Here is a 26162-nt window from a genome sequence, read left to right as displayed (position 1 = left end):
AAATCGCAGATTACAGTCATATAATGCTATAGCCTGAGGCCAGACTTTTGTTTTTATGCAAAGATCTGGAACGCATTTACCGTTAAACATTCATCAGGCTCCGTATCTCACAGATTTAAATATAGCAACAATTCCCCAAAGTTAGGACGGTGTGTAAAACATAATGCGATGATTTGCAAATTTCATTGAAGCAAGTACAAAGACAACATATATATATATATATATATATATATATATATATATATATATATATATATATATATATATATGCTCATTTAGTGCCAGCAACATGGTTCAAAAAAGGCACAGGGCAACGAAATACTGGAAAAATTGTGTAATGTTTAAAAAAAAAAAAAACACTAATATTAGGTTAATTGGCAACAAGTCAGTAATATGATTGGGTATAAAAAGAGCATCCCAGAGGGGCGGAGTCTCTCAGAAGTAAAGATGGAGAGGGGTTCACCGCTCTGTGAAAAGACTGCATGGGCAAACAGTGCAACAATTTAATAGGGTAGTCACGCTAGAGGCGGAATGAGCCGGAATGCTGTCGGAACGAAAATTCTTCATATATTCCGGGATATTCGAAGTGCATTCTAAAAATTCTGACTGCATTCTGAGTGCATTCCAAACATTTGGGCCTATTCTTATGGCCGGCCCGAATGTTTTGCTCATGCTCAAAACATTCGAGGTGCATTCGAAGAGGAGAAATAAATATTGAACGGCATTTGAAGTGTATTCAAACTGCATTGTAAATATTCTTACGGCATTCTGATCACGTTCGAGGGAAAAATCGAAATGGCAAGCCACTTCAAATCCTGCCAGAGTGTCCCAAATGTGCCTCGAATGAGCCGGGATGCACCTCGAGTGCATCTCGATTGCTGCCGGAATCTATTAGGATATTAAAATAGTTCAGCTGGAATGCGCTTCGAATGTCGTCTGAATATTTCAATTGCCGCTCGAATACATCTCGAATGCAGTCGGAACGTCCCGATTGGCCCTCGAATGAGTCCAGACGTGATTCAGAACACCACCGCATAAAATCGCATAAAAACACGGCTAGCTGCTGCTGGAACTTCAGTCTTCATCGAGGAGTCGCCTGCTCAACATCAACCTTTTGTCCATTGTTTTAAAAAGTTTCTCACGTCATGCCGCCAAGGAAGAAGGGAGCCAAGGTCAAGAACTCCACCACCGGCCACAGCCATGGTCGGGTCTGATACCTTCTGGGTTTTCTTCTCCGAATGTTTCTTCTCCTAGCCTCCTCCACATCTCTTTCAAGCAGGTCTTGCTGGAGGACAGCAATCTGGTCCAGGGAGTCCATACTCTATGGTGTCTGGGCTGAGACTGATGAAAATGCTAGATTCTGCAGCGTTTTATACCCTATCGGGGACCATTCCAGTGGCATTCTTGGTACACTCGGGACATTCGTGTTACATTCTAAGCACATTCGAAGTACATTCTAAGTATTCAAGCTGCATTCTCTTTGAATTCTTAGATGCTCAAAACATATTCGGTGGCTATTCCAGGAGCGTTCTGACTGCATTTGAGGTGAATTCGTACAGCATTCGAGGCACCTTCCAACCTGACTTCGGGTGGTATTCGGGCAGCAATCGAACCGCACTCGTACTGCATTCGAAGTGCATTCTTAATATTCTTACAGCATTCTAGGTATTCCTACTGTGTTCCAACTACATTTGAACTGCATTCGAAAGTTAATACACCCGGAACGTGCAAGAATAATTCGAGGCGGGTTCGAAGCGCATTTTAAGTATTCGAACGGCATTCTTACAAAGCTGTAAGAATGTTGGCCAGTTTGAAATTCCCGCCTGAATCTGGCACGAATTTTGAAAAAAATTTTTCATTCCTGCTGGTTCTGCTTGATTCCTGCTAATTCCGAATAAGTGTGACGGGGGCTTAAGAATAACATTCCTCAATGTAAAATAGCAAAAAATTTCTGGATCACATCATCTATGGTACACATCATTAAAAGATTCAGAGAAACTGGAGAACATTGTACATTGTAGAACAATACTGGGTCCGTATGGTGAAATACCGTGACCGAGGTCTTGAAAGTACTGACCGAGGCTCTCTGGGCCGAGGTTAGTATTCAAGGCCGAGGTCACGGGATTTCACCATATGGACCGACCTTAAGCTGGTAAATAATATATTTATTTTTTTCTTTACCAAATTCTCACAGAAAACGAGAGCGCCCGAAAGGGAAAACCGAGCCGGGCCGCCATTTTGAATCCTCATTCACGGCTGTAATGCAAATTGCTTCCTCCTCGGTATACAAGTGCACTTCCATGGCAGGAAAAACACTATATTTTGCCGCCTATGTAGTCCCCTATTTATACAAATAGGAGTCATTCAGGATTCAGCCATGTTTTTGCTCGGCGTTAGCAAGTTACAGGTTTTTAGCTTTCTCCTGAAAGGTTTTCTTTTATTTTTTCTTCCTCAGGGTAGTAAAACTCGCTTTCGCTGTGAACACTGTCGTTATCGCTATCCATGCTATAAAATTAATTCTATTATGCTGAGAAATGCTGGCAAAAATTTATAAGATTTTTGATAAAAATCTTATAAATAAATCTTATAAAAAAAGATAAATGTTGCCAAAAATTGCTACTATGTTTGTCGTTGTGAACGAGCGAGTCGCCAGAGGTCCATAACCAGGGTCCGTATCGTAGGATACGGACCTGCTCGCCAGCCAATCAGAGCGCAGGATTTGATGGAAACCGGACCGCGAAAAAAATAAATCAAATTATGTAGTAAACAAAAATGTGTTAAACTAAATATGTGCTTCATATTTTAGATTCTTCAAAGTAGCCAGCGTTACCTTGATGATGCTTTGCATACTATTGGAATGATCTTAACCAGCTTCATTTCTTGCCTTCTTAATGTTGTTTATTTCTCCTTTCTGTCACTATTTTTTTACATTTTTGTTATTATACTGTATGTCACTATTGTATTTTTAACTACTTTTTGTTACTCTCTCTTTTTTTTTTTTTCCAAGCCATAGCTTGGGCCCAAAGGGTCGGCGGTTCGATTCCCAGGACTGGCAGGGAAAATGTGAGGGGAGTTGAGTGAATGAACAGCACTTACCCCTCCCTCTGTATCATGGCTTAAGTGCCCTTGAATAAGGTCCCGAACCCCCAACTGCTCCCCGGGCGCTGTAGCATAGCTGCCCACTGCTCTGGGTATGTGTGTGTGTTCACTCCTTCAGATGGGTTAAACGCAGAGGAAGAATTTCGCTCTGCTTGAGTGTACATGTGATAAATAAAGGCTTCTTCAAAATGTATGAAATGTGCTATAAAAATTTTGTTTGTTCATTTGTTTAGACTTCACTTTTTAGTAGTTGATATTGAATAGCAAGAACAGGTATGTAACAGGTGTGTGATGATTAAATTATTAGAAAAATGCTTATATGATTTTTAAATGTAGAAAGAAAAATGTTGCCTGATATGAGTGTCTTTAAAAAGCAGGCTACTGTGTTTTAGAAAGAAAGAAAGAAAGAAAGAAAGAACGAAAGAACGAAAGAACGAAAGAAAGAACGAAAGAAAGGACGAAAACGAAAGAAAGAACGAACGAACGAACGAAAGAACGAACGAACATTTTGAATTACAGCACTATGGGATGGATGGATGGATAATATATTATAGAACAGTTAGTTTCAGTCCATTAATGGACAAGTAGCATTCCAAGGGTGCTGATATATATCTTTATGTATGATTCATGTATTTCGCGACACAAAATTCAAATTCTAGCAACAGAATTTCGTTCAACTGAAACCGTTACTAACCGGTGAGTGGCCTAGTGGTTAGCGTGTCTGCCTCTCAATCGGGAGATCATGAGTTCTACTCGCGGTCGGGTCATACCAAAGACCATCATAAAAATGGTACCTACTGCCGTCTGGCAAGGCACGCTGCAATACAGTGGCGAGTCAAACTCTCGCCGTTACCAGAGGACTAGCCCGCCACTGTAACCCTAGCTATGTAATAGGCGAGAGGCCGAGGGCTGCAGAAATGGAGATCGGCGGCGCCCTATGCGCCACATGGCGTGGGAAGGACTTTGATTAATTTGAAACTGTTACTCCACTCATTATGGGCTGTCAGTCAGTCTGTGTGTTCTCATGTCAACACACAACTCTGTTCAGCTGTCTTTTTCTGGAACCATTTTCATTGTCGGAGCAAAAATAAACAAAATATTTGGACGTGGTATCTGAAATGTCTGTTATAATCCTGATATTAATTTTTGTTTATTGAGCTGCTCTATGAAAACAATACGACATTCGCAATCGTGCTATTGTACTGAATATTCAGTATAATCAACACTGTATCAGTACCATGTCCTACTGTAACACTGCTCACCCAGTTATCAGGGAAGTATTTGTCCACAATCTCTCTCATCTTGGCCTGCTGTGTGTGTAAGATGGAGGGACAGAAGTACAGGCAGACGTACAGCATGGCTGCTTGGGTGGCCAGCGCAGTGCTCCGGTGCTCCGGCAGTGGATACGCAGAAACCTGAAAACCATCAGCACACAGAGAATGGAGAACTTTTACACACAGGGACCTGTTTAACTGTTTAAAAAAAAACAAAAAACACATCCATCAACTCTCTAAAAGATAAAAAGTTTTTTTTTTTTTTTTAAAAAGCAATAAAGGGGGCATCGTGGCTCAGGTGGATAAGGCGCCATACCATAAATCCGGGGACCCGGGTTCGATTCCGACCCGAGGTCATTTCCCGATCCCTCCCCATCTCTCTCTCCCACTCATTTCCTGTCTCTACACTGTCCTATCCAATAAAAGGTGAAAAAGCCCAAAAAAATCTTTAAAAAAAAAAAAAGCAATAAAAAGAGATTAAAGCCGCAAGCGGCCTCGACGGGCCCTCGCGCCAGCGGCCAAGGGGGGCGGGGGCATGCGTCCCCGCGAAAAACCTTCCACAGCTTCTTCGGCAAGAGACATTACACCCACAATGGCGACAAAGCACAGAATTGGACACAAGGCAACAATAGGGTCTCGCACTGTACGGTGCTCGGGGCCTAATAATAATAATAATAATAATCCTTCAAAAACAATAGGGTCTCGCACTGTACGGTGCTCGGGCCCTAATAATAATAATAATAATAATAATAACTAGAAACTATATGCCAAGCAGGCACCTTAATGCGAGAGGCAAAAATCACAACACGTTAGGGGGCGCTATAGAGGCCCTGAGGCCCGCCTGGCTCTGGGCTTCTGGTTCTCAGTAGCGGTGGCAGTCTAAGAAAAAGGAGCCAAATTTCGTGCGTTGTCGACCATGGCAAGCGCCCCAATAAGGGTCTTGTACAGAGTTTGCTTGCCAAGGTTGACAAATCAGAAGCTGCAATATCATGTCTGCCATAACCAGCACCCCCAGGGGCGAAAGTGCACAAAATTTGGCGTATATGTCAGGTGAGCTATGAAGAGTTTGCGTATGAAGTTTGATGACAATTGAGTAAATAGAAGATGAGATATAGATTTTTGAAGAATAAATTTTTGGGTTTTTCCCATGTCAGTAGGTGGCGCTATGCCGTACATGAGCGATTATGAGTTGGAAAAATAAGTGTCTACAACAGCAACGTACTATCACAAGGTAGTGGTGTGAAGGAAAAGCATTATGGAATTATTAACCAAAAACCCGTTTTGGAGCAACTGCGTCGGCCAAAAACAGCGCCCCCCATGGACGAAAATTCCCAAAATGTGGTATACATGACATGGGAGGTAGAAAGAGGGTGGCCATGAAGTTTGACCAAATTTGAGGAAAGATTGGATTTTTTGCCCAAAAATAGCGCCCCCAGTGGCGAAATATCACAGAAATTGGGTAACATGTCAGAAGCCCAATGGGTGATTTGCGTGTGAAGTATGAGCAGTTTTGAGCAATTAGAAGATTTATGAATTTTTAAGCATGTAAAATTTTGAAGTGAAAATTGATTGACGTATAACTTCTGAACGGTTGATCCTACGTGAAACGTATTTAGTAACTTTTGTCAGCCATGTCTGTGGATGATGTGTATAAATTTTGGTGACATTCCTATGAACGGTCTAGGAGGAGTTGCGCCGTCTTCGTGGCCATGCATTTCGCACAAAAGTGAAATTACCTCACTTCCTGTTGGGCGTGGCTAATGCATTGGCATTACATTTTTGTCCGGCTTAGCGAGATACATATGCGTACCAAATTGCATGCCACTACTACAAACTATATGGCAACCAGGCACCTTAATGCGGGAGGCCAAAATCACAACGACTTAGGGGGCGCTATAGAGGCCCTGAGCCCCGGCCAAGTTTGGGCTTTTGGTTCTGAGTAGCGGTGGCAATTCTCGGAACTGGTGCCAAATTTCGTGCGTTTTCGCCCATGGCAAGTGCCCCGAAAATGGCCCAACAGCGGAGAAAAATAAAGAAGAAGACGGAAGAAGAAGAAGAATAGTGAACTCTTACAAGAACAATAGGGCCTTCGCCCATTCGGGCTCGGGCCCTAATAAAGAATTATTACAAACAAACCCCACAAACCTTCTAAAAAATAAATAAAATAAATAAATAAATAGACAAAAAAAAGGCTTCATCTAAAACATAAAACTGCAGAAACCTCCTCTTAGAATAAAAAGAAAAAAAAACACAAAAAAATCCTTAACAAGAGTGCTCTGTGAGCATAATATCCCCCATTGGCAACTAGGCCATAACTCTGGTAAAATGCAATTGAATTTAACGAAATTGCAATACGCGTATTACCAACATATAACAAAGAATCCTGTCAAGTTTCGTGAAATTCCTCCAAAAATTCTAAGAGGAGTTGATTTCAGAACGCGAGTACCCTTCCTAGGACGGATGGACGGGCATCGCTACGACATAATCCCCCTTTGGGCCTTTCAGCCAGCGGGGGATACAAATTGTGAGGGAAGTTGATTTCAGAAAGCAAGCACACCTTGATGAAATTCCCAAAGTATAAGTTCGTTAATAATCAAGGGCATAACTCTGGTAAAATTTGCCCAAATTAAACCAAATTTCAATGTGCGCATAACTGTCATATAACAAAGCCTTTTGCCAAGTTTGGTGAAATTCCTTCACAAATTGTGAGAGGAGTTGATTTCAGAAGAACGTACACCCTCATGAAATTGTCAAAGTACAAGTTATTTGATCAAGCGTCAAAACTCTGGGAAAATTTTCACAAATTAAATTAAATCGCAATATGCGTATTAGTGTCATATAACAAGGCCTTTTACTGAGCTTCGAGAAATTTGTCCAAAAACTGTGAGAGGAGTTGAAAACACACCTTCATGAAATTGTGAAAGTACAAGGTTGTTAATCAAGGGCTGTAACTCTGGTAAAATGCGACTGAATTGAACAAAATAACCATGTATATTACAGACATATAACAAAGAATCCTACCAAGTTTTGTGAAATTCCTCCAAAAATTTTGAGAGGAGTTGATGTCAGAAGGTGAGGACAGACAGACAGATGGACATCACCATGACATAATCCCCCTTTGGGCCTTTCGGCCAATGGGGGATTAAAAAAAAAAACATTTAATCACTCAACCTTGAGATGAAACTCTTGAACAGATGCAAGGACAACCCAAAAAACAAACACACACACACACACACACACACACAGTGTACAGAAAGAATTTGCATCTTTCTAAAAAATCATCATATTGCCATTTTAAAAAATAAATACAGTATATATATTTTTAATGACGTAACATGAACGTGTGTCGTGCCTGGTTGTAGATGTCGTCGGAGCGCAGGCGGCCTATGACCATGCTGATGAAGGTGGAGTTGATGGGGACTCTCTGGAAGTAGCTTTCAGGGTAATTAGAAGGCCGTTTAGCCCCAGGATTACTGGAGTACCCGGTGCTTCTTAAGAGTTTACAGATATCATCCAGGTTTGAGTCTGCTGAGGATCGAGCAGCACTGCGTGGGCAAAAAAAAACGACACCGTGTTTCATCATGTCACATCATTGAAGCCTCGGGATCAAGTTTCAGTACAGAAATAATGGCACTAACGCATCAGGTTTGGGTTAAGAACGGAGAGTGGTGGAGAGATGGTAGCTTTGTAGTACAATAATATTATTCAGACAGATAGTTCTAGCATTATCCAGATCATATAATTATGTCTCGTTATCGTAAACTGAATGCTCAATTATGTTCTTACCTGTATCTATAATAGGACACCAGCATCCTCTCTCTGACTTCCCCTTCGATTTTCTGATCTATAACCAACAGCATGACGCCGTACAGATACAGAGCTTCACACTGGACAAGAGGAAAGAACAAGATGATGACAGATTTCTGAAATTTAAATATGCTGTATATATACACACACACACTTCATTTTAATGAGGCTTTTTCTTTATTATTACCAAAAGCTGTTTTCCATCTTCATTAAGCAAGACGGTTTCCAGAGTCTGCTGAATGTAGACACCTTCATTCAGGTCATCCAGGTACCTTCAAAGCCATCATGAAATTATTATTATTATTATTATTATTATTATTATTTCCATGTTGCACAGTGTTTTTACTGCTACAGTGGTGCTTGAAAGTTTGTGAACCCTTTAGAATTTTCATCAGATGAAACATCAGATTTTCACACAAGTCCTAAAAGTAGATAAAGAGAACCCAGTTAAACAAATGAGACAAAAATATTATACTTGCTCATTTATTTATTGAGGAAAATGAGCCAATATTACATATCTGAGTGGCAAAAGTATGTGAACCTTTGCTTTCAGTATCTGGTGTGACCCCCTTGTGCAGCAATAACTGCAACTAAACGTTTGTGGTAACTGTTGATCAGTCCTGCACACCGGCTTGGAGGAATTTTAGCCCATTCCTCCGTACAGAACAGCTTCAACTCTGGGATGTTGGTGGGTTTCCTCACATGAACTGCTCGCTTCAGGTCCTTCCACAACATTTCCATTGGATTAAGGTCAGGACTTTGACTTGGCCATTCCAAAACATTCACTTTATTCTTCTTTAACCATTCTTTGGTAGAACAACTTGTGTGCTTAGGGTCGTTGTCTTGCTGCATGACCCACCTTCTCTTGAGATTCAGTTCATGAACAGATGTCCTGACATTTTCCTTTAGAATTCGCTGGTATAATTCAGAATTCATTGTTCCATCAATGATGGCAAGCCGTCCTGGCCCAGATGCAGCACAACAGGCCCAAACCATGATACTACCACCACCATGTTTCACATATGGAATAAGGTTCTTATGCTGGAATGCAGTGTTTTCCTTTCTCCAAACATAACGCTTCTCATTTAAACCAAAAAATTATATTTTGGTCTCATCCATCCACAAAACATTTTTCCAATAGCCTTCTGGCTTGTCCACGTGATCTTTAGCAAACTGCAGACGAGCAGCAATGTTGTCTTTGGAGAGCAGTGGCTTTCTCCTTGCAACCCTGCCATGCACACCATTGTTGTTCAGTGTTCTCCTGATGGTGGACTCATGAACATTAGCCAATGTGAGAGAGGCCTTCGGTTGCTTAGAAGTTACCCTGGGGTCCTTTGTGACCTCGCCGACTATTACACGCCTTACTCTTAGAGTGATCTTTGTTGGTCGCCCACTCCTGGGGAGGGTAACAATGGTCTTGCATTGCCTCCATTTGTACACAATCTGTCTGACTGTGGATTGGTGGAGTCCAAACTCTTTAGAGATGCTTTTGTAACCTTTTCCAGCCTGATGAGCTTCAACAACGCTTTTTCTGAGGTCCTCAGAAATCTCCTTTGTTCATGCCATGATACACTTCCATAAACATGCGTTGTGAAGATCAGACTTTGATAGATCCCTGTTCTTTAAATAAAACAGGGTGCCCACTCTCACCTGATTGTCATCCCATTGATTGAAAACACCTGACTCTAATTTCACCTTCAAATTAACTGCTAATCCTAGAGGTTCACATACTTTTGACACTCACAGATATGTAATATTGGATCATTTTCCTCAATACATAAATGACCAAGTATAATATTTTTGTCTCATTTGTTTAACTGGGTTCTCTTTATCTACTTTTAGGACTTGCATGAAAATCTGATGATGTTTTAGGTCATATTTATGCAGAAATACAGAAAATTCTAAAGGGTTCACAAACTTTCAAGCACCACTGTATGTTTACTGTCTGTCAAGCCTCCACTAGGGCCTCAGACAGCCGGCACCTCTCTCAGTATGCGAGCTAGACACAAAAGGGCGGATTTCTGCATAGTGCGTAGATCATATCGGATTCCAAGCTGTTCTAGATAATCCTTGAACTTCAGTGTTACTGACCCCAAGGTTCCAATCACCACTGGTATCGCTGCTACTTTACTCTCAGACATTCTCCCCAATCTTGCAATCTCCACCTTCAGCTCAGAGTATGCATCAATCTTATCTATTTGTTTCGTACCGATGTTGTAACCTGCTGGGAAGGCTACATCAATGATCTGACACTGATTATTTTGTAATCTAATACAACTATATCAGGATGTCAGTGTTCAATGACTACAAGTTTGAAAATCATGATCCCAAACAACTTCAGCTTGCTCTCTTCTTCCATCACCTTCACTGGCACATGGTCATATCACTTATCGGGAACCTGGTATCTAAATTTTCGACAAAGCATCCAATGCTGGTTTTGGCAGACCTTATGTTGTCGTTTGTATTCTTTCTGGGCCAGCATTTTACATCTATGATCAATTATATGATCATTATTATTTCAATACTGTTGCCTCAAAATGGTCTATTGAATGGTTAATTGTTCATCCAAAGCCATTATTAAACTAGAAAAGCACTCGGAGAGCGCAGACCTCCGCCAAGAATCCTTTAAAAAAATCCGGGATCCAGAAGGTGATCCGGATCACCGCCAAAATTTAATGGATTGTTACTTGTGCCCAGTCACACCACTGGTGGGAAAAATTTCAGAGCAATCCTTTCATAACTTTTTCCGTAATGTTGCTAACAGACAAACCAACAAACAAACAAACAAACCAACGCTACCAAAAACATAACCTCCTTGGCAGAGGTAATTATTAAGACATACAAAAAAAACACCTAGTGGTTTCTCATCTCATCTCATTATCTCTAGCCGCTTTATCCTGTTCTACAGGGTCGCAGGCAAGCTGGAGCCTATCCCAGCTGACTACGGGCGAAAGGCGGGGTACACCCTGGACAAGTCGCCAGGTCATCACAGGGCTGACACAGAGACACACAACTATTCACACTCACATTCACACCTACGCTCAATTTAGAGCCACCAGTTAACCTAACCTGCATGTCTTTGGACTGTGGGGGAAACCGGAGCACCCGGAGGAAACCCACGCGGACACGGAGAACATGCAAACTCCGCACAGAAAGGCCCTCGCCGGCCACGGGGCTCGAACCCGGACCTTCTTGCTGTGAGGCGACAGCGCTAACCCCTAGTGGTTTCTGATGTTCAAAAAATAAAATCTTTTTTCAAAAGATCTATTATTAAGGTAAGCATTAATGGTAACCAATGGTAGATTCAATAACATTATATTTAACAGTTATTCCACAAAATCGAGTCGTACATGAGCTGATAGCTGACGAGGCGCGTAGCACCGAGTCAGCTATAAGCCATGTACGGTGAGATTGAGTGGAACAACTGTTTTATTCTATCCACATTCACTGGATTTTGAGAAACAGAGCATTTTTCATTTTTATTTTTTGCAAATTCGATAAATAAAAACTTTATACAAAACGTCCGACAAACTCATTTCCACTTAAACAAACCGGTGAAATGACGGTGGCAATTTGTGAAAAATGCTAAAATAATTCTTGAAAAATAAAAAAAAAGATACGTTCTTACCAACAAATACTTTCCTTCCATATTTTGTTGCTTTTTTTTGTATTTTTTAGGGGTTTTGATTTGGAGTTTTTATTTCGTCCTCGGTTGGTTCAGTAACACACACTGCCATTTTGTTTTTCTCTACTCACGGTACATGAGCTGATATCCTAGTAGTAGAGTAGCCAATCAGAGCACGCGGTTGCTCATATCCAGTGAATGTGGATAGAATAAAGAAATATATACATTTTAGAATCGTAAACTATCCTGATTCCGTGCCCCCTGTAATCTCAGATTCTAGTTCTCGGCTAACAGGAGTGGAACCTGATGTGGTTTTCTGCTCTTGTGGTCCATCTACCATCATCAAAGTTTGACATACTGTGCATTCTCAGATGCTTTTCTGCTCACCACAGTTGCAAAGAGTGATTATTCGAGTTACTGTAACCTTCCTTTCAGCTTGAACCAGTCTGGTCATTCTCCTCTGACCTTTCTCATCAGCAAGGCGTTTGTGCCCACAGGACTGCTGGTCAAAGTCACGGAGATCACGCTTTCCCCCCATTCTAATGTACCATCTAAACATTAACTGAAGCTCTTGACCTGCACCTGTATGATTTTTCCTGATCGGATAACGACATGAACGTGCGGTATTCCTAATAAATTGGCAGATGATCACCTTGCTACATTTATAGTTTCCTCACCTGATTAAGTCCACAATGTATTTATGGACACTTTCGAAGGCCAGATAAAAGCGAGACAATATTTCTATGTTGTTTTCCCGGAACTCCTCGTCCAGGTCCTGAAGTTCTGGCTTTGCCTCAAGCTTGGTCTCGTAGTACTCTGGGCCCTTATGTTTCACACACAGGCATTAAAACACATACGGGTCAAAACAGAGCTTTTACAGTTCTTTCTGCATCTGACTGTATATTGAGTGTACAACTGTAAAAGTAAGCGTGTATCAATTTACTGAGAATATTCGCAAGTGAATGCTATTAACTGCGCTCAACAGGAGGCTACCTTGAAGTAGCTGAAGTCGCAGATGATGTCTCCATATTTCTGCTGGTCGATCTTGTCTCGGAGTCTAAACACAGGGGGGATGAAGTCGGAGAGGCGCAGCAGCTCAGCGATGATGGCGTTTCCCCGGGACACGATCCTCAGGATGGCCTGGCCGCACAGGTTATTCTCAGCAAGGAAATCCATCGTGGGGACAACAGACTCCAGGAAAACATCCAACAGTATGATACTGGAGATGAAAAACTGCCAGAGCACTGCAAACAACACACATTTATCAGCCTTCGTTTAGGGGATACTCGAGCTACTGATGTTTTCACAAATTGTACTACTACTACTCTACGACTACGATGAAAAATAAAAAGGAAAAAAGGAAAAGTAGGAAGAGAAGAAAGAAATGACATGAAGAAGGAATGTTGATGGATGATGGAAAAAAAAGAAGAAGAACAAGCAGAACAAGAGAAGGGGAGGAAGAGAAAAAAGAAAAAGCAGGAAGAGAAGAAAGTAGTGATGATGAAAATGAAAAAGAAGAAAAAGAAAAATAAGGAGGAGGAGGAGGAGATGGTGGAAAAAAGTAAGAAGAAAAGGAGATGATCAAGAAAAGGTCGAAGAAGAAGAGGAAAAATTTAAAGCAGAAAGAGAAGAAAGAAACTATCTGAAGAAAGAAAGTTGGTAGTGATGATGGAAAAAGAAAAACAAGGAGGAGGTCAATGTGAAAATGAGATGATGAAGAAAAAAGGGGAGGAATAGAAAAAATAAAGTATGAAGAGAAGAAACAAGTGATGAAAAGAATGATGAAAAAGAAAAAGGAGAAGGAGGAGATCAAGGGCAGATGAGAAGAAAAAGTAAGAAGAAAAGGAGATAATGATCAAGAAAAGGTTGTTGAAGAAGACGACGACAAGAGGCAACATTAAAAGTAGAAAGATGAAAGAAGTTACATAAAGAAAGTTGGTGATGATGAAAAAGAAAAACAAGAAGAAGGAGGAGGAGATCAAGGTGAGATGAAGAAAAAGTAAGAAGTAAAGGAGGTAATGATAAAGAAAAGGTTGTTGAAGAAGAAGAAGAAGAAGAAGAAGAAGAAGAAGAAGAATTACAAGTAGAAAGAAGTTATATAAAGAAAGAAAGTTGATTATGATGAAGAAAAAGAAAAACAATGAGGAGGACATCAAGGGGAGATGAGAAGAAAACTAAGAAGAAAAGGAGATGATCAAGAAAAAGTCAAAGAAGAAGAAGAGGCACAATTAAAAGTAGAAAGAAGTTATATAAAGAAAGTTGGTGATGAAAAATAAAAACGAGAAGGAGGAGATCAAGGGGAGATGAAGAAAAAGTAAGAAGAAAAGGCAGTAATGATCAAGAAAAGGTCAAAGAAGAAGAAGAAGAAGAAGCAACATTAAAAGTAGAAAGAGAAGAAAAGTTATATAAAGAAAGTTGGTGATGATGAAAAAAACCAAGGAGGAGGAGGAGGAGGAGATCAAGGTGAGATGGGAAGAAAAAAAACTAAGAAGAAAAGGAGATGATCAAGAAAAAGTCAAAGAAGAAGAAGAGGCACAATTAAAAGTAGAAAGAAGTGATATAAAGAAAGTTAGTGATGATGATGATGATGAAGTAAAACAAGAAGGAGGAGGAGGAGATCAAGGGGAGATGAAGAAAAAGTAAGAAAAAAGGAGGTAATGATCAAGAAAAGGTTGTTGAAGAAGAAGAAGAGGAGGCACAATTAAAAGTAGAAAGAAGTTATGTAAAGAAAGTTGGTGGTAATGATGAAAAAGAAAAATGAGAAGGAGGAGGAGGAGATCGAGGGGAGATGAAGAAAAAGTAAGAAGACAAGGAGGTAATGACCAAGAAAAAGTCGAAGAAAAAGAAGAGGAGGCACAATTAAAAGTAGAAAGAAGTTATATAAAGAAAGTTGGTGAATGATGATGAAAAGAAAAACAAGAAGGAGGAGGAGATCAAGGGGAGATGAAGAAAAAGTAAGAAGAAGGTAATGATAAAGAAAAGGTTGTTAAAGAAGAAGAGGCACAATTAAAAATAGAAAGAAGTTATATAAAGAAAGTTGGTAATGATCATGATGAAAAAGAAAAATGAAAAGAAGGAGGAGGAGATTGAGGGGAGATGAAGAAAAAGTAAGAAGACAAGGAGGTAATGATCAAGAAAAGGTTGTTGAAGAAGAAGAGGCACAATTAAAAGTAGAAAGAAGTTATATAAAGAAAGTTGGTGATGATGATGACGATGAAAAAGAAAAATGAGAAGGAGGAGGAGAAGGAGATCAAGGGGAGAAGAAGAAAAAGTAAGAAGAAAAGGAGGTAATGACCAAAAAAAGGTTGTTGAAGAAGAAGAAGCACAATTAAAAATAGAAAAAAGTTATATAAAGAAAGTTGGTATTGATCATGATGAAAAAGAAAAATGAGAAGGAGGAGATCAAGGGGAGATGAAGAAAGTAAGAAAACAAGGAGGTAATGACCAAGAAAAAGTCAAAGAAGAAGAGGCATAATTAAAAGTAGAAAGAAGTTATATAAAGAAAGTTGGTATTGATGATGATGAAAAAGAAAAATGAGAAGGAGGAGGAGATCGAGGGGAGATGAAGAAAAAGTAAGAAGACAAGGAGGTAATGACCAAGAAAAAGTCGAAGAAGAGGCACAATTAAAAGTAGAAAGAAGTGATATAAAGAAAGTTGGTGATGATGATGATGATGACGATGAAAAGAAAAACAAGAAGAAGGAGGAGGAAGAGATCAAGGGGAGATGAAGAAAAAGTAAGAAGGTGATGATCAAGAAAAGGTCGAAGAAAAAGGAGGAGCAGGAGGAGATCAATATGAAAACTTATCAAAGAAGAAGAAGACAAATTACACGAAACTGGAAGACTGATGCAATCAGGTTTAAGCCTATTATTATTATTATTATTATTATTGTCATCAGCTCAGGCTAAAATAAACAGACTAAAATAACAAACCGCGCTGAATTCTGATTCACTGACAGACAGTAAAACTCAGATGTAAGTAAAAGAGGAAGTGTATCTCTCTCTCTCTCACTGTGGTGTTTAATCTACGGTTTGTGTTTTATTCTGTGCCAATAAGACATTTTAATCAATTTATAATCAGCCATCCAGCTGCACTACTCACCCTCTCATCCGGCTTCCGCTTCACTGTCACGTGACTGTCATATGATAACACTTCCGCTGAAGCTACACGGTCCGCATTAAACCGCTCACCAAAATAAAAGTTTCTTTTTATTATTCTAATTACAATCAATTCCTTGTTTCATGTTTTTAGCTTTGTGCGAGAAGACATTGTGTACAAAACTAATCTTCCAAAATGGACATGAAATGCTGAATTTTAAAGGGGGTTTTGGAAAGATAGAAATGATAAGCTAACATACGTATATAAACCTGTAAAGATCTGGTCTGTGAACTTAATCAGCCAGAGAATCCTCTTCAACTCTTCATATCAACAAACACAATGCAATCAAAAAGGTTTTTAGTCAGTCTATTTCCATCCATCCATCCATTATCTCTAGCCGCTTTATCCTGTTCTACAGGGTCGCAGGCAAGCTGGAGCCTATCCCAGCTGACTATGGGCGAGAGGCAGGGTACACCCTGGACAAGTCACCAGGTCATCACAGGGCCGACACACAACCATTCGCACTCACATTCATACCTACGGTCAATTTAGAGCCACCAATTAGCCTAACCTGCATGTCTTTGGACTGTCGGGGAAACCGGAGCACCCGGAGGAAACCCATGCAGACACGGGGAGAACATGCAAACTCCGCACAGAAAGGCCCTCATCGGCCACTGGGCTTGAACCCAGGACCTTCTTGCTGTGAGGCACCAGTGCTAACCACTACACCACCGTGTCGCCCACCAGTCTATTTCCTTTAACAGATATGTCCACTTAGGAGAGGTAGTTAAAATATTAGCTACCCATGGGGCATCGTGGCTCAGTTGGCTAAGGCGCCATACCATAAATCCGGGGACCCGGGTTCTATTCTGACCTGAGGTCATTTCCCGATCTCTCTCTCCTGCTCATTTCTTGTCTCTACGCTGTCCTATCCAATAAAGGTGAAAAAAGCCCCAAAAAAATCTTTAAAAAATATTAGATACCCAAACACTTTCCTCAAGTAAACAAAGCAACATCATTTCCTATAGATGACTTGCAACCACGTGATCTAAATGTGCTGCATCATGAGCGTCCGCCGTGATGGTGGATATACAAAGCAACTAGGATGGCAGCCACTGAAAGCATGTCTGTAAACAATGCTGAATTTTCTCAGTATTACCACAATTTGAACGATTGGATGAATTTTGTTATGTGTGGTTTTGACCCATATTATTTAAAAAAGTCAGGCTTTTCTGAAGATAAGACACTTCTACTGACCATCAAGTATGAATACAGGTCATTTCGTCCCATGGCCATTTCATCCAAAACCTTTTTCATAAGCACTATCAGTTATTTTATCTCATCTCATTATCTCTCGCCGCTTTATGCTGTTCTACAGGGTCGCAGGCAAGCTGGAGCCTATCCCAGCTGACTACGGGCGAAAGGCGGGGTACACCCTGGACAAGTCGCCAGGTCATCACAGGGCTGACACATAGACACAGACAACCATTCACACTCACATTCACACCTACGGTCAATTTAGAGTCACCAGTTAACCTAACCTGCATGTCTTTGGACTGTGGGGGAAACCGGAGCACCCGGAGGAAACCCACGCGGACACGGGGAGAACATGCAAACTCCGCACAGAAAGGCCCTCGCCGGCCACGGGGCTCGAACCCGGACCTTCTTGCTGTGAGGCGACAGCGCTAACCACTACACCACCATGCCGCCCAGTTATTTTATATTTCAGGTATTTGTTTGTTCGAAAAAAAGAGGAATTCTAAGTGGAATTTAACCAAAACAAACAAAAAAAATTTTTGTAAAGCAAATGAGTGGCATAGTACAGATCATATTAAATCTTCAGGCGCGGAGCAGCACTCTCACGGGGACTTTGTTTGCGAATCCCAGGCCGAGGTGCGGTCCTACCAACCCAAGACCATGCACTTTCAAAGCGGGAGGCTTAGAGGGAGGTGCCTGTAAAATGTGGCTTCGCTGCACGTGTCGTTGGCCGAGTTATTAATTTTTAAAGCCGGCTGGATCATGTTAAATCTGTAGGTGCAGAGCAGCGCTCTCGTGGGGCTTTCACTCGTGAACACAGGAATACCTGAAATATAAAATAATTGATAGTGCATATGAAAAAGGCTTTGGACGGAATGTCTTAACTATTGAACGAAATGGCATTGAATGAAATGGTCACTGGACGAAGTGTCCTGATCCCCTCGTCTCCTCTCTGTACTAAGCCTCAGAGTTTCCTCGCCCTCTTTCCGAATCAAGGACAGAATTCTAAAAAATCGGAATGTGCCAAGGTCACGAGTACTGTTCTGACTACAACCATATACAGCACAAAGATATGGCATCGCTTAAAGCAGTGGAAAAACAAAGAGAGTCGTACATGTGTGACTATGTTTTGTATGGAATGTCACTTGACCCCGCATTTGTATATCCACCAACATGGCCGACATCCGGGTTCCTATTTTGCTTTGACGTCACTTGCAAGTCAAGGATTGCCTGGAGGCATGTGAACCCTCATATACTGTTCCAGATCAGCAATGAAAAATAAATACATTCTATTGCACGGAGTGAAAAATGAAATGAAATTAATCATGCAAATAATAGATGGAACAGAGTGTTACATGTAGATATTACAAATTAACTATTTAGAAACAGATTGATACCAATCCGTGTCTATAGTTACAAACTGTGTATAATCAATTGATCATTTCATGATAATAAAATTAAACAATTCCTAAATTAATTACAGTTTAAGGCATAATTATAACAAAACAATAAATTATTCAAATGCTCCATTAATTAGAAAATATTTCAATACAAATTAATAATTCCAAAACATTAAAAAAAATTTTGATGTAAATTTCAAGAAAACCTAAACAACATCAAGCAATATGTGTTTATAACTATATCAAACAAAAATAAGATCAATATAACAATTCAATAGTATAAAAAGCCAATGTGTATTCAAGAAAATGAGATATGAGATATTAATGTGAGCAATGAGGAATAACCTGTAAGTTATTGAGCTCTATCAGGATCGATTCATGCGTGATGCGAATTATGTGACCCATAAATACTGTTCAGTAATGACTGTGAGAATGAAGGGAAAATGGCAAATAACATGAGAAAATAATCCTGGTTCAACAACTGTTCTAAAGAGAAAGGAAGGAAAAATATACAAAAGAGAAAGATACACTGTATCAGATAAAAACTGAAATAATCTCTGTAAAAATAATTATAGTAGTAAAAGAGCCATTCAGAAATTATGAGAGACTGAACTGGAAAAGTAAAAAACAATAACAGTGAAGAGGAGCACGATAAAGATACTTTTTTTCGCGGTCCGGTTTCCATCAAATCCTGCATTCTGATTGGCTGGCGAGCGGGTCCATCTCCTATGATATGGACCCCAGTTACGGACCTCTGGCGACTCGCTCGTTCACAACAACAACAAACATAGTAGCATTTTTTTGTCAACATTTATCTTTTTTTACAAGATTTATTTATACAGGGAGTGCAGAATTATTAGGCAAATGAGTATGTTGACCACATTACCCTCTCTATGCATGTTGGCCTACTCCAAGCTGCATAGGCTTGAAAGCCTCCTACCAATTAAGCATACCAGGTGATGTGCATCTCTGTAATGAAAAGGAGTGTGGTCTAATGACATCAACACCCTATATCAGGTGTGCAAAATTATTAGGCAACTTCCTTTCCTTTGGCAAAATGGGTCAGAAGAGGGATTTGACGGACTCAGAAAAGTCAAAAATAGTGACATATATTGCAAAGGGATGGAGCACTCTTAAAATTGCCCAGCTTTTGAAGCGTGACCATCGAACAATCAAGCGCTTCATTCAAAATAGTCAACAGGGTCGCAAGAAGCGCGTTGAAAAAAAAAGGCGCAAACTAACTGCCCGTGAACTGAGGAAAGTCAAGCGTGAAGCTGCCAAGATGCCACTTGCCACCAGTTTTGCCATATTTCAGAGCTGCAACATCACTGGAGTGTCAAAAAGCACAAGGTGTGCAATACTCAGGGACACGGCCAAGGTAACAAAGGCTGAAAAACGACCACCACTGAACAAGACACACAAGATGAAACGTCAAGACTGGGCCAAGAAGTATCACAAGACTGATTTTTCTAAGGTCTTATGGACAGATGAAATGAGAGTGAGTCTTGATGGGCCAGATGGATGGGCTTGTGGCTGGATCAGCAAAGGGCAGAGAGCTCCAGTCCGACTCAGACGCCAGCAAGGTGGAGGTGGGGTACTGGTATGGGCTGGTATCATCAAAGATGAGCTTGTGGGACCTTTTCGGGTTGAGGATGGCGTCAAGCTCAACTCCCAGTCCTATTGTCAGTTTTTGGAAGACACCTTCTTCAAGCAGTGGTACAGGAAGAAGTCAGCATCCTTCAAGAAAAACATGATTTTCATGCAGGACAATGCTCCATCACACGCATCCAAGTACTCCACAGCATGGCTGGCCAGAAAGGGTCTAAAGGAAGAAAGATTAATGACGTGGCCTCCTTGTTCACCTGATCTGAACCCCATAGAAAACCTGTGGTCCCTCATCAAATGTGAGATCTACAAGGAGGGGAAACAGTACACATCTCTGAACAGTGTCTGGGAGGCTGTGGTTGCTGCTGCACGCAATGTTGATCGCAAACAGATCAAAACACTGACCGAATCCATGGATGGCAGGCTTTTGAGTGTCCTTGTAAAGAAAGGCGGCTATATTAGTCACTGATTTGTTTTTTTTGTTTGTTTTTGAATGCCAGCAATGTATATTAGTGAATGTTGAGTTGTTATATTGGTTTCCCTGGTGAAAATAAATGAGTGAAATGGGTATATGTTTGTTTTTTGTTAAGTTGCCTAATAATTATGCACAGTTATAGTCACCTGCACACACAGATATCCTCCTAAGATAGCTAAAACTAAGAAAGCCCTACTCCAACTTCCAAAAATACTCAGCTTTGATATTTATGAGTCTTTTGGGTTCATCAAGAACATAGTTGTTTTTCAATAATAAAACTAATCCTCAAAAATACAACTTGCCTAATAATTCTGCACTCCCTGTAAGATTATCAAAAATCTTATAAATTTTTGCCAGCATTTCTCAGGAGAATAGCATTAATTTTACATCATGGATAGCGATAACGACAGTGTTCACAGCGAAAGCGAGTTTTACTACCCTGAGGAAGAAGAAATAAAAGAAAACATTTCAGGAGAAAGCTAAAAACCTCTAACTGTTGCTAACGCCAAGCAAAAACATGGCTGAATCCTGAATAACTCAATTTTGTATAAATAGGGGACTACATAGGCGGCAAAATGTAGTTTTTTTCCTGCCATGGAAGTGCACTTGTATACCGAGGAGGAAGCCATTTGCATTACAGCCGTGAATGAGGATTCAAAATGGCAGCTCGGCTCGGTTTTCCCTTTCGGGCGCTCGTTTTCTGTTAGAATTTGGTAAAGAAAAAAATTCATATATTATTTACCAGCTTAAGGTCGGTCCATATGGTGAAATACCGTGACCTCGACCTTGAATATTGACCTTGGCCCAGAAGACCTTGGTCACGGTGTTTCACAATACGGACCTCCCAGTTGGTAAATAATATATGTATGTAAGGAATGTGGGTAAAGTTGAGAAAATAAGAGAAAGTAATGAAAGGGGGAAAAAAGTCAGGAAATACTTTTCTTGGGGCAAATTTGATAAAATACGACCAAATATTTAACACATAAGCCAAATACACGTGCTGTGTGTGATAATATGGCGGCCAGATGGCTCACTCATCTGTAGAGCGCGGACTGGACAATGAGTTCTCCAGATATGTTATGTAATGATCAGTGGGTTAAACAGAAAGCTTCACTGGCCAATCAGGTGGCACTTTCCTCCTGTCTAATTTCTGAATATTAATGAGGTCCCTGCCCACCCCGTGGGCTTTGGAATATTTGTGTTTAAATCAATGTTGCAGGTTTTTTTCAACAATGTTCATTCATAAAACTATCGAAATCAGATTCAGACCAGCGACTCGGACACAGAGATTCCTGAACACATCTGGATTTATTCCCGTCCTCACTGGTGCGCTCCAGGAGAAAAGATCCTCAGCCCGGATGGAGTGGACTGACTGACCCCTGGAACGGTGAGTTACCGAGTTTTCACTTCAACAACAAGGGCTTTAAACACCACGTTATTACAAAAAAATGGTGTAGTGGTTAGCACTGTCAGCTCACAGCAAGAAGGTCCGGGTTCGAGCCCGTGGCCGGCGAGGGCCTTTCTGTGCAGAGTTTGCATGTTCTCCCCGTGTCCACGTGGGTTTCCTCCGGGTGCTCCGGTTTCCCCCACAGTCCAAAGACATGCAGGTTAGGTTAACTGGTGACTCTAAATTGAGCGTAGGTGTGAATGTGAGTGTGAATGGTTGTCTGTGTCTATGTGTCAGCCCTGTGATGACCTGGCGACTTGTCCAGGGTGTACCTCGCCTTTCGCCCATAGTCAGCTGGGATAGGCTCCAGCTTGCCTGCGACCCTGTAGGACAGGACAAGCGGCTACAGATAATGAATGGTTAGCATAGCTAATGTGACTAAATTATTGGTTATTAGCACAGTTACCATAGTTAACATAGCTAATGTGACTAAATTATTGTTTTTCAGTGTTCAGGGTTTTCTTTGTGTTTTCATTAGGCTGTGAAACAGTGAATAGACCCTCTGGGAAATAACAATTAACAATAGCACTAAACAGGCAGAAATGCTGTCAGGAATATAGTGATCAGCGTTTTTGCTCAAAGCGACCTAGTTCTTTATGGTTTGGCGAATCGGTTTACATCCATGATAACAAGCCTAAAGTTAGCAGCTAGTCAGAAAAGTTGGATCAAGTTGCTAAGCTAACTAGCTGTCAGCATTAGCACATTACTGTTTGAGTATGAAAGCTAACAGATACAAACACTGCAGATAATTTTATGATTGTTAAAAACAGACAAATGCGCTGAAAAACATCATTAAATGTTTTAAAGTACAAACAGCAAACAGACAGAAAAGTGTTGATGTTTTCAGAAATGTTAACATGGGCAGAAATGAATCATTCGACTAAAGGTTGAAGAGGTATAATTATTTCTAACTTAATGTTAGTTTGTGTTTGTTTGTTTGTTTGTTAGAAATTTCTTATAGTATATTTAAAGTTTATTAAAAGTTAAATAGTTACGCTGAGGAGAAATATTAGCAAAGCTAATGTTAGCTAGCTGGCTAATTAGCACAGTTACCATAGTTAGCATAGCTAATGTGACTAAATTATTGTTTTTCAGTGTTCAGGGTTTTATTTGTGTTTTTACTGGGCTGTGAAACAGTGAATCGACCCTCTGGGAAATAATAACGGAGTTAAAACAGATAAAATGTTTTCAGTAAGATGAAATGTGTCCGAGTTTATTACTGTATTGAGTTGTTCATTGGTGCGGGTCAGAAAACTGCTGTAGAACTAATAGGAAAGAAAACTATGTGTAAGTGAGCAGAAATGAGATGATAAACAGCGTTACAACAAGCGAAAGGATTAAAGCATTTAGTCAAACGTATTTTTAGAAATGTCCGTAATGTGATAACGGCGTGTTTTAAGTGGTTTTATTGAGGGGATCATGGTATTGAATCAGGTTTAAAAACACACAGGCTGGTGGTGAAAACTGAAGGGAATGTTTATTACAGATTCTCTGTGCAGAATTGTCTTTGCACATCTTGATGTATTTCTCACAAAAAGAAAGGAAAAAAGATAAAATTCCTGAATTATTTGTGTCTGAGTTTGCAGTAGCATCACTTGTGTAAATGTGTTTGGTGTAAAGGATGATTTGAGTGAAGATTTCATGCTGTACAAAACCAGAATCTGTTATAAAAAGAAAGGTTTCTGATTCATTAGATGAGACGTGCAGATGTGTCTCACTGCCTTTTTTTTCATCTCTTTGCACACAGGAAGAACGTTTCCTGTCATCGTGCTCGATGACAGCACAGAAGAGCGTCACGACCAGAATGAAGACCACAGGCCTGATCAGCATGAGAAAGAGAATGGTGATGAGTGTAGGGTGATTTTGAGGACCCCGGCCCCTTTATGGAGCCCTAGGAATACCCCATCCCCTTTACAGAACCAGTCCCCTTTTAGGTCTCTGTCCCCCTTATGGGAAACAGACCCATCCCCTTTGAAGATCCTGTCCTATCACCCATCCCCTTTTAGGAGCCCGTCTCCTACGTGGGACCCGAACCCCTCACGTGACCCATCTCCTTTATGGAACCTGACTCCCTCACATGACACCCCCACCCCACCCCCAACGTCACCCACAGATAATTACAGCGTAGAAGAAATCCTCCTTCAGCTCGAACCTCGTGTTCAGGAGTCATTCCATTTCTCCTCACAAGCAAATACACTCCAGGCAACAATCTGAACCTGTTAAATCTATCAACTCTGGTGGTGTTGTAATGCTAAATAAACCATAAATCAAATAAATACAATAAATAAATAATGGGTGAAGCTCAAAGTGCAGTTTGCTGTTTAGAGGTCAGAGTTCATTTCCACAAGTGAGTGCAGCAAGTTGGACAGTTTATTAGTTTACAGTGAAACTCGGAGCATTTTTTAAGGATTTTCCACTAGGAGACCAACTGGTCTGGGCAATACATTCACAGGCCCCAGAGTCCATGCGGCTGCAACGCTGCGGCATATTCTGTGATGCAAATTGCCACATTACGAATCCTCGTTTCAGCCAGCATAATATCAACATAGTTAATGCAGTGCCAAGTTTTCCTTGTTAAATGTATACTTACATGGTACTTGGTTAATTAATTGCAACTGATTGAACCAAATGATAAGACATAACTTGGTTTAAAATTTGGTCTCCCAGTGAAGCTGGTTTGGCATTGACTAGGAGACCAAATCTGGCCACTGGGAGACCATTTGGTCTCCCAGTAACTATGTTAAAAAATGCTCTGGCATACAAATGCACCATGAGGAGGAAACGGAGTTCAGGATGGGTTTAAATAACCAGTTTCCATTTCCTTTCTACAACATTTCCTAACTGATCAAAATGTTTTGCTCATGTAGATTTTTGTTATTCTACGGAAATCAAAGGCCAGATTTTTGCTGTAAAATTAACAGACGGACCTTTTACATGAACAAATTAAATAGCAAACTGTTTGCTTTCATTATGGCACCATTAAATATGTAATATTACTCTACATTAATAAAGATAACTGTACAGTGTATTTTATGGTAAAATGCAGGTAGCTGTGGTTGCCAGAGATGTACTAAATAAACACATGGTATTGCTGTTCCCTTTATATCAGCATTTTTCTATAACTCTGGCCATTTCACCATGGAATACTGGCAAAACCTGGAAAAGTATTTTCTGTAAATAAACAATAATTCATCTCATCATCTCTAGCCGCTTTATCCTGTTCTACAGGGTCGCAGGCAAGCTGGAGCCTATCCCAGCTGACTACGGGCGAAAGGCGGGGTACACCCTGGACAAGTCGCCAGGTCATCACAGGGTGGCACATAGAGACAGACAACCATTCACACTCACATTCACACCTATGGTCAATTTAGAGTCACCAGTTAACCTAACCTGCATGTCTTTGGACTGTGGGGGAAACCGGAGCACCCGGAGGAAACCCACACGGACACGGGGAGAACATGCAAACTCCACACAGAAAGGCCCTCGCCGGCGACGGGGCTCGAACCCGGACCTTCTTGCTGTGAGGCGATAGTGCTAACCACTACACCACCATGCCGCCCCAACAATAATTCAAAACTAGAAAATTATTCCAGTGACAGTCAATACGCGTGACTTAGACCCACTGGCAACTCAGTTTAGATTCATATTTAACTCGCACATCTCAGTGGAAAAGAAACTTGTACGCAGAAGAAAAAATAAGAATGGGAGGTTTGATTTTGTTTAAAAACCACCGTGTCATATTAAAAACCTACACATGTATCATATTCATATTACAAAACAATTCAGCTCATGGTCTTGGCACCAGAACAGCAGCAATCTTGTAAAAACACTACCAGGATGAAATAAACTAATCGAGAAGGAGGTGAAATGGGTCCAATAACCCAAACCTCAGGTCTCAACAATCTGAAGGAAGGAGCAGGCGCGCACGCGCACACACACTGTTGCCATGCCAACACACAGACTGATTGACAGCTTGTAGTAAGTGTTTCAGTGTAGAGAACTATTCCTAGAATTTTACGTTTAAAAAAACAAAACAAAATGCATCTCCTCGAGACCCTCATCATCTCACACTTC

The 26162-nt window shown here is 40.6% G+C and overlaps 1 protein-coding gene across 1 annotated transcript in view; it reads right to left on the bottom strand.

Moving 5' to 3' along the window:
• washc5 (WASH complex subunit 5) overlaps nt 1-15936 on the bottom strand; it is a 70604-nt gene extending 54668 nt beyond the window's left edge. The window contains exons 1-7 of the mRNA XM_060900248.1: nt 15908-15936; nt 12799-13049; nt 12483-12628; nt 8368-8452; nt 8160-8260; nt 7726-7918; nt 4362-4514 (exon numbers count right to left, since the gene is read on the bottom strand). Coding sequence (XP_060756231.1) covers nt 4362-4514; nt 7726-7918; nt 8160-8260; nt 8368-8452; nt 12483-12628; nt 12799-12981 — 861 coding nt within the window. The 5' untranslated portion in view covers nt 12982-13049; nt 15908-15936. The remainder of the gene's footprint in view (nt 1-4361; nt 4515-7725; nt 7919-8159; nt 8261-8367; nt 8453-12482; nt 12629-12798; nt 13050-15907) is intronic.
• Between the last annotated feature and the right edge of the window lie 10226 nt (nt 15937-26162).

This window comes from Neoarius graeffei, chromosome 19 (genome assembly GCF_027579695.1).
Source record: "Neoarius graeffei isolate fNeoGra1 chromosome 19, fNeoGra1.pri, whole genome shotgun sequence".
NCBI classification, from domain to species: domain Eukaryota; kingdom Metazoa; phylum Chordata; class Actinopteri; order Siluriformes; family Ariidae; genus Neoarius; species Neoarius graeffei.
The sequence above is the reverse complement of the archived record's forward strand: the minus strand, read 5'-3'. Positions and strand labels throughout refer to the sequence as shown.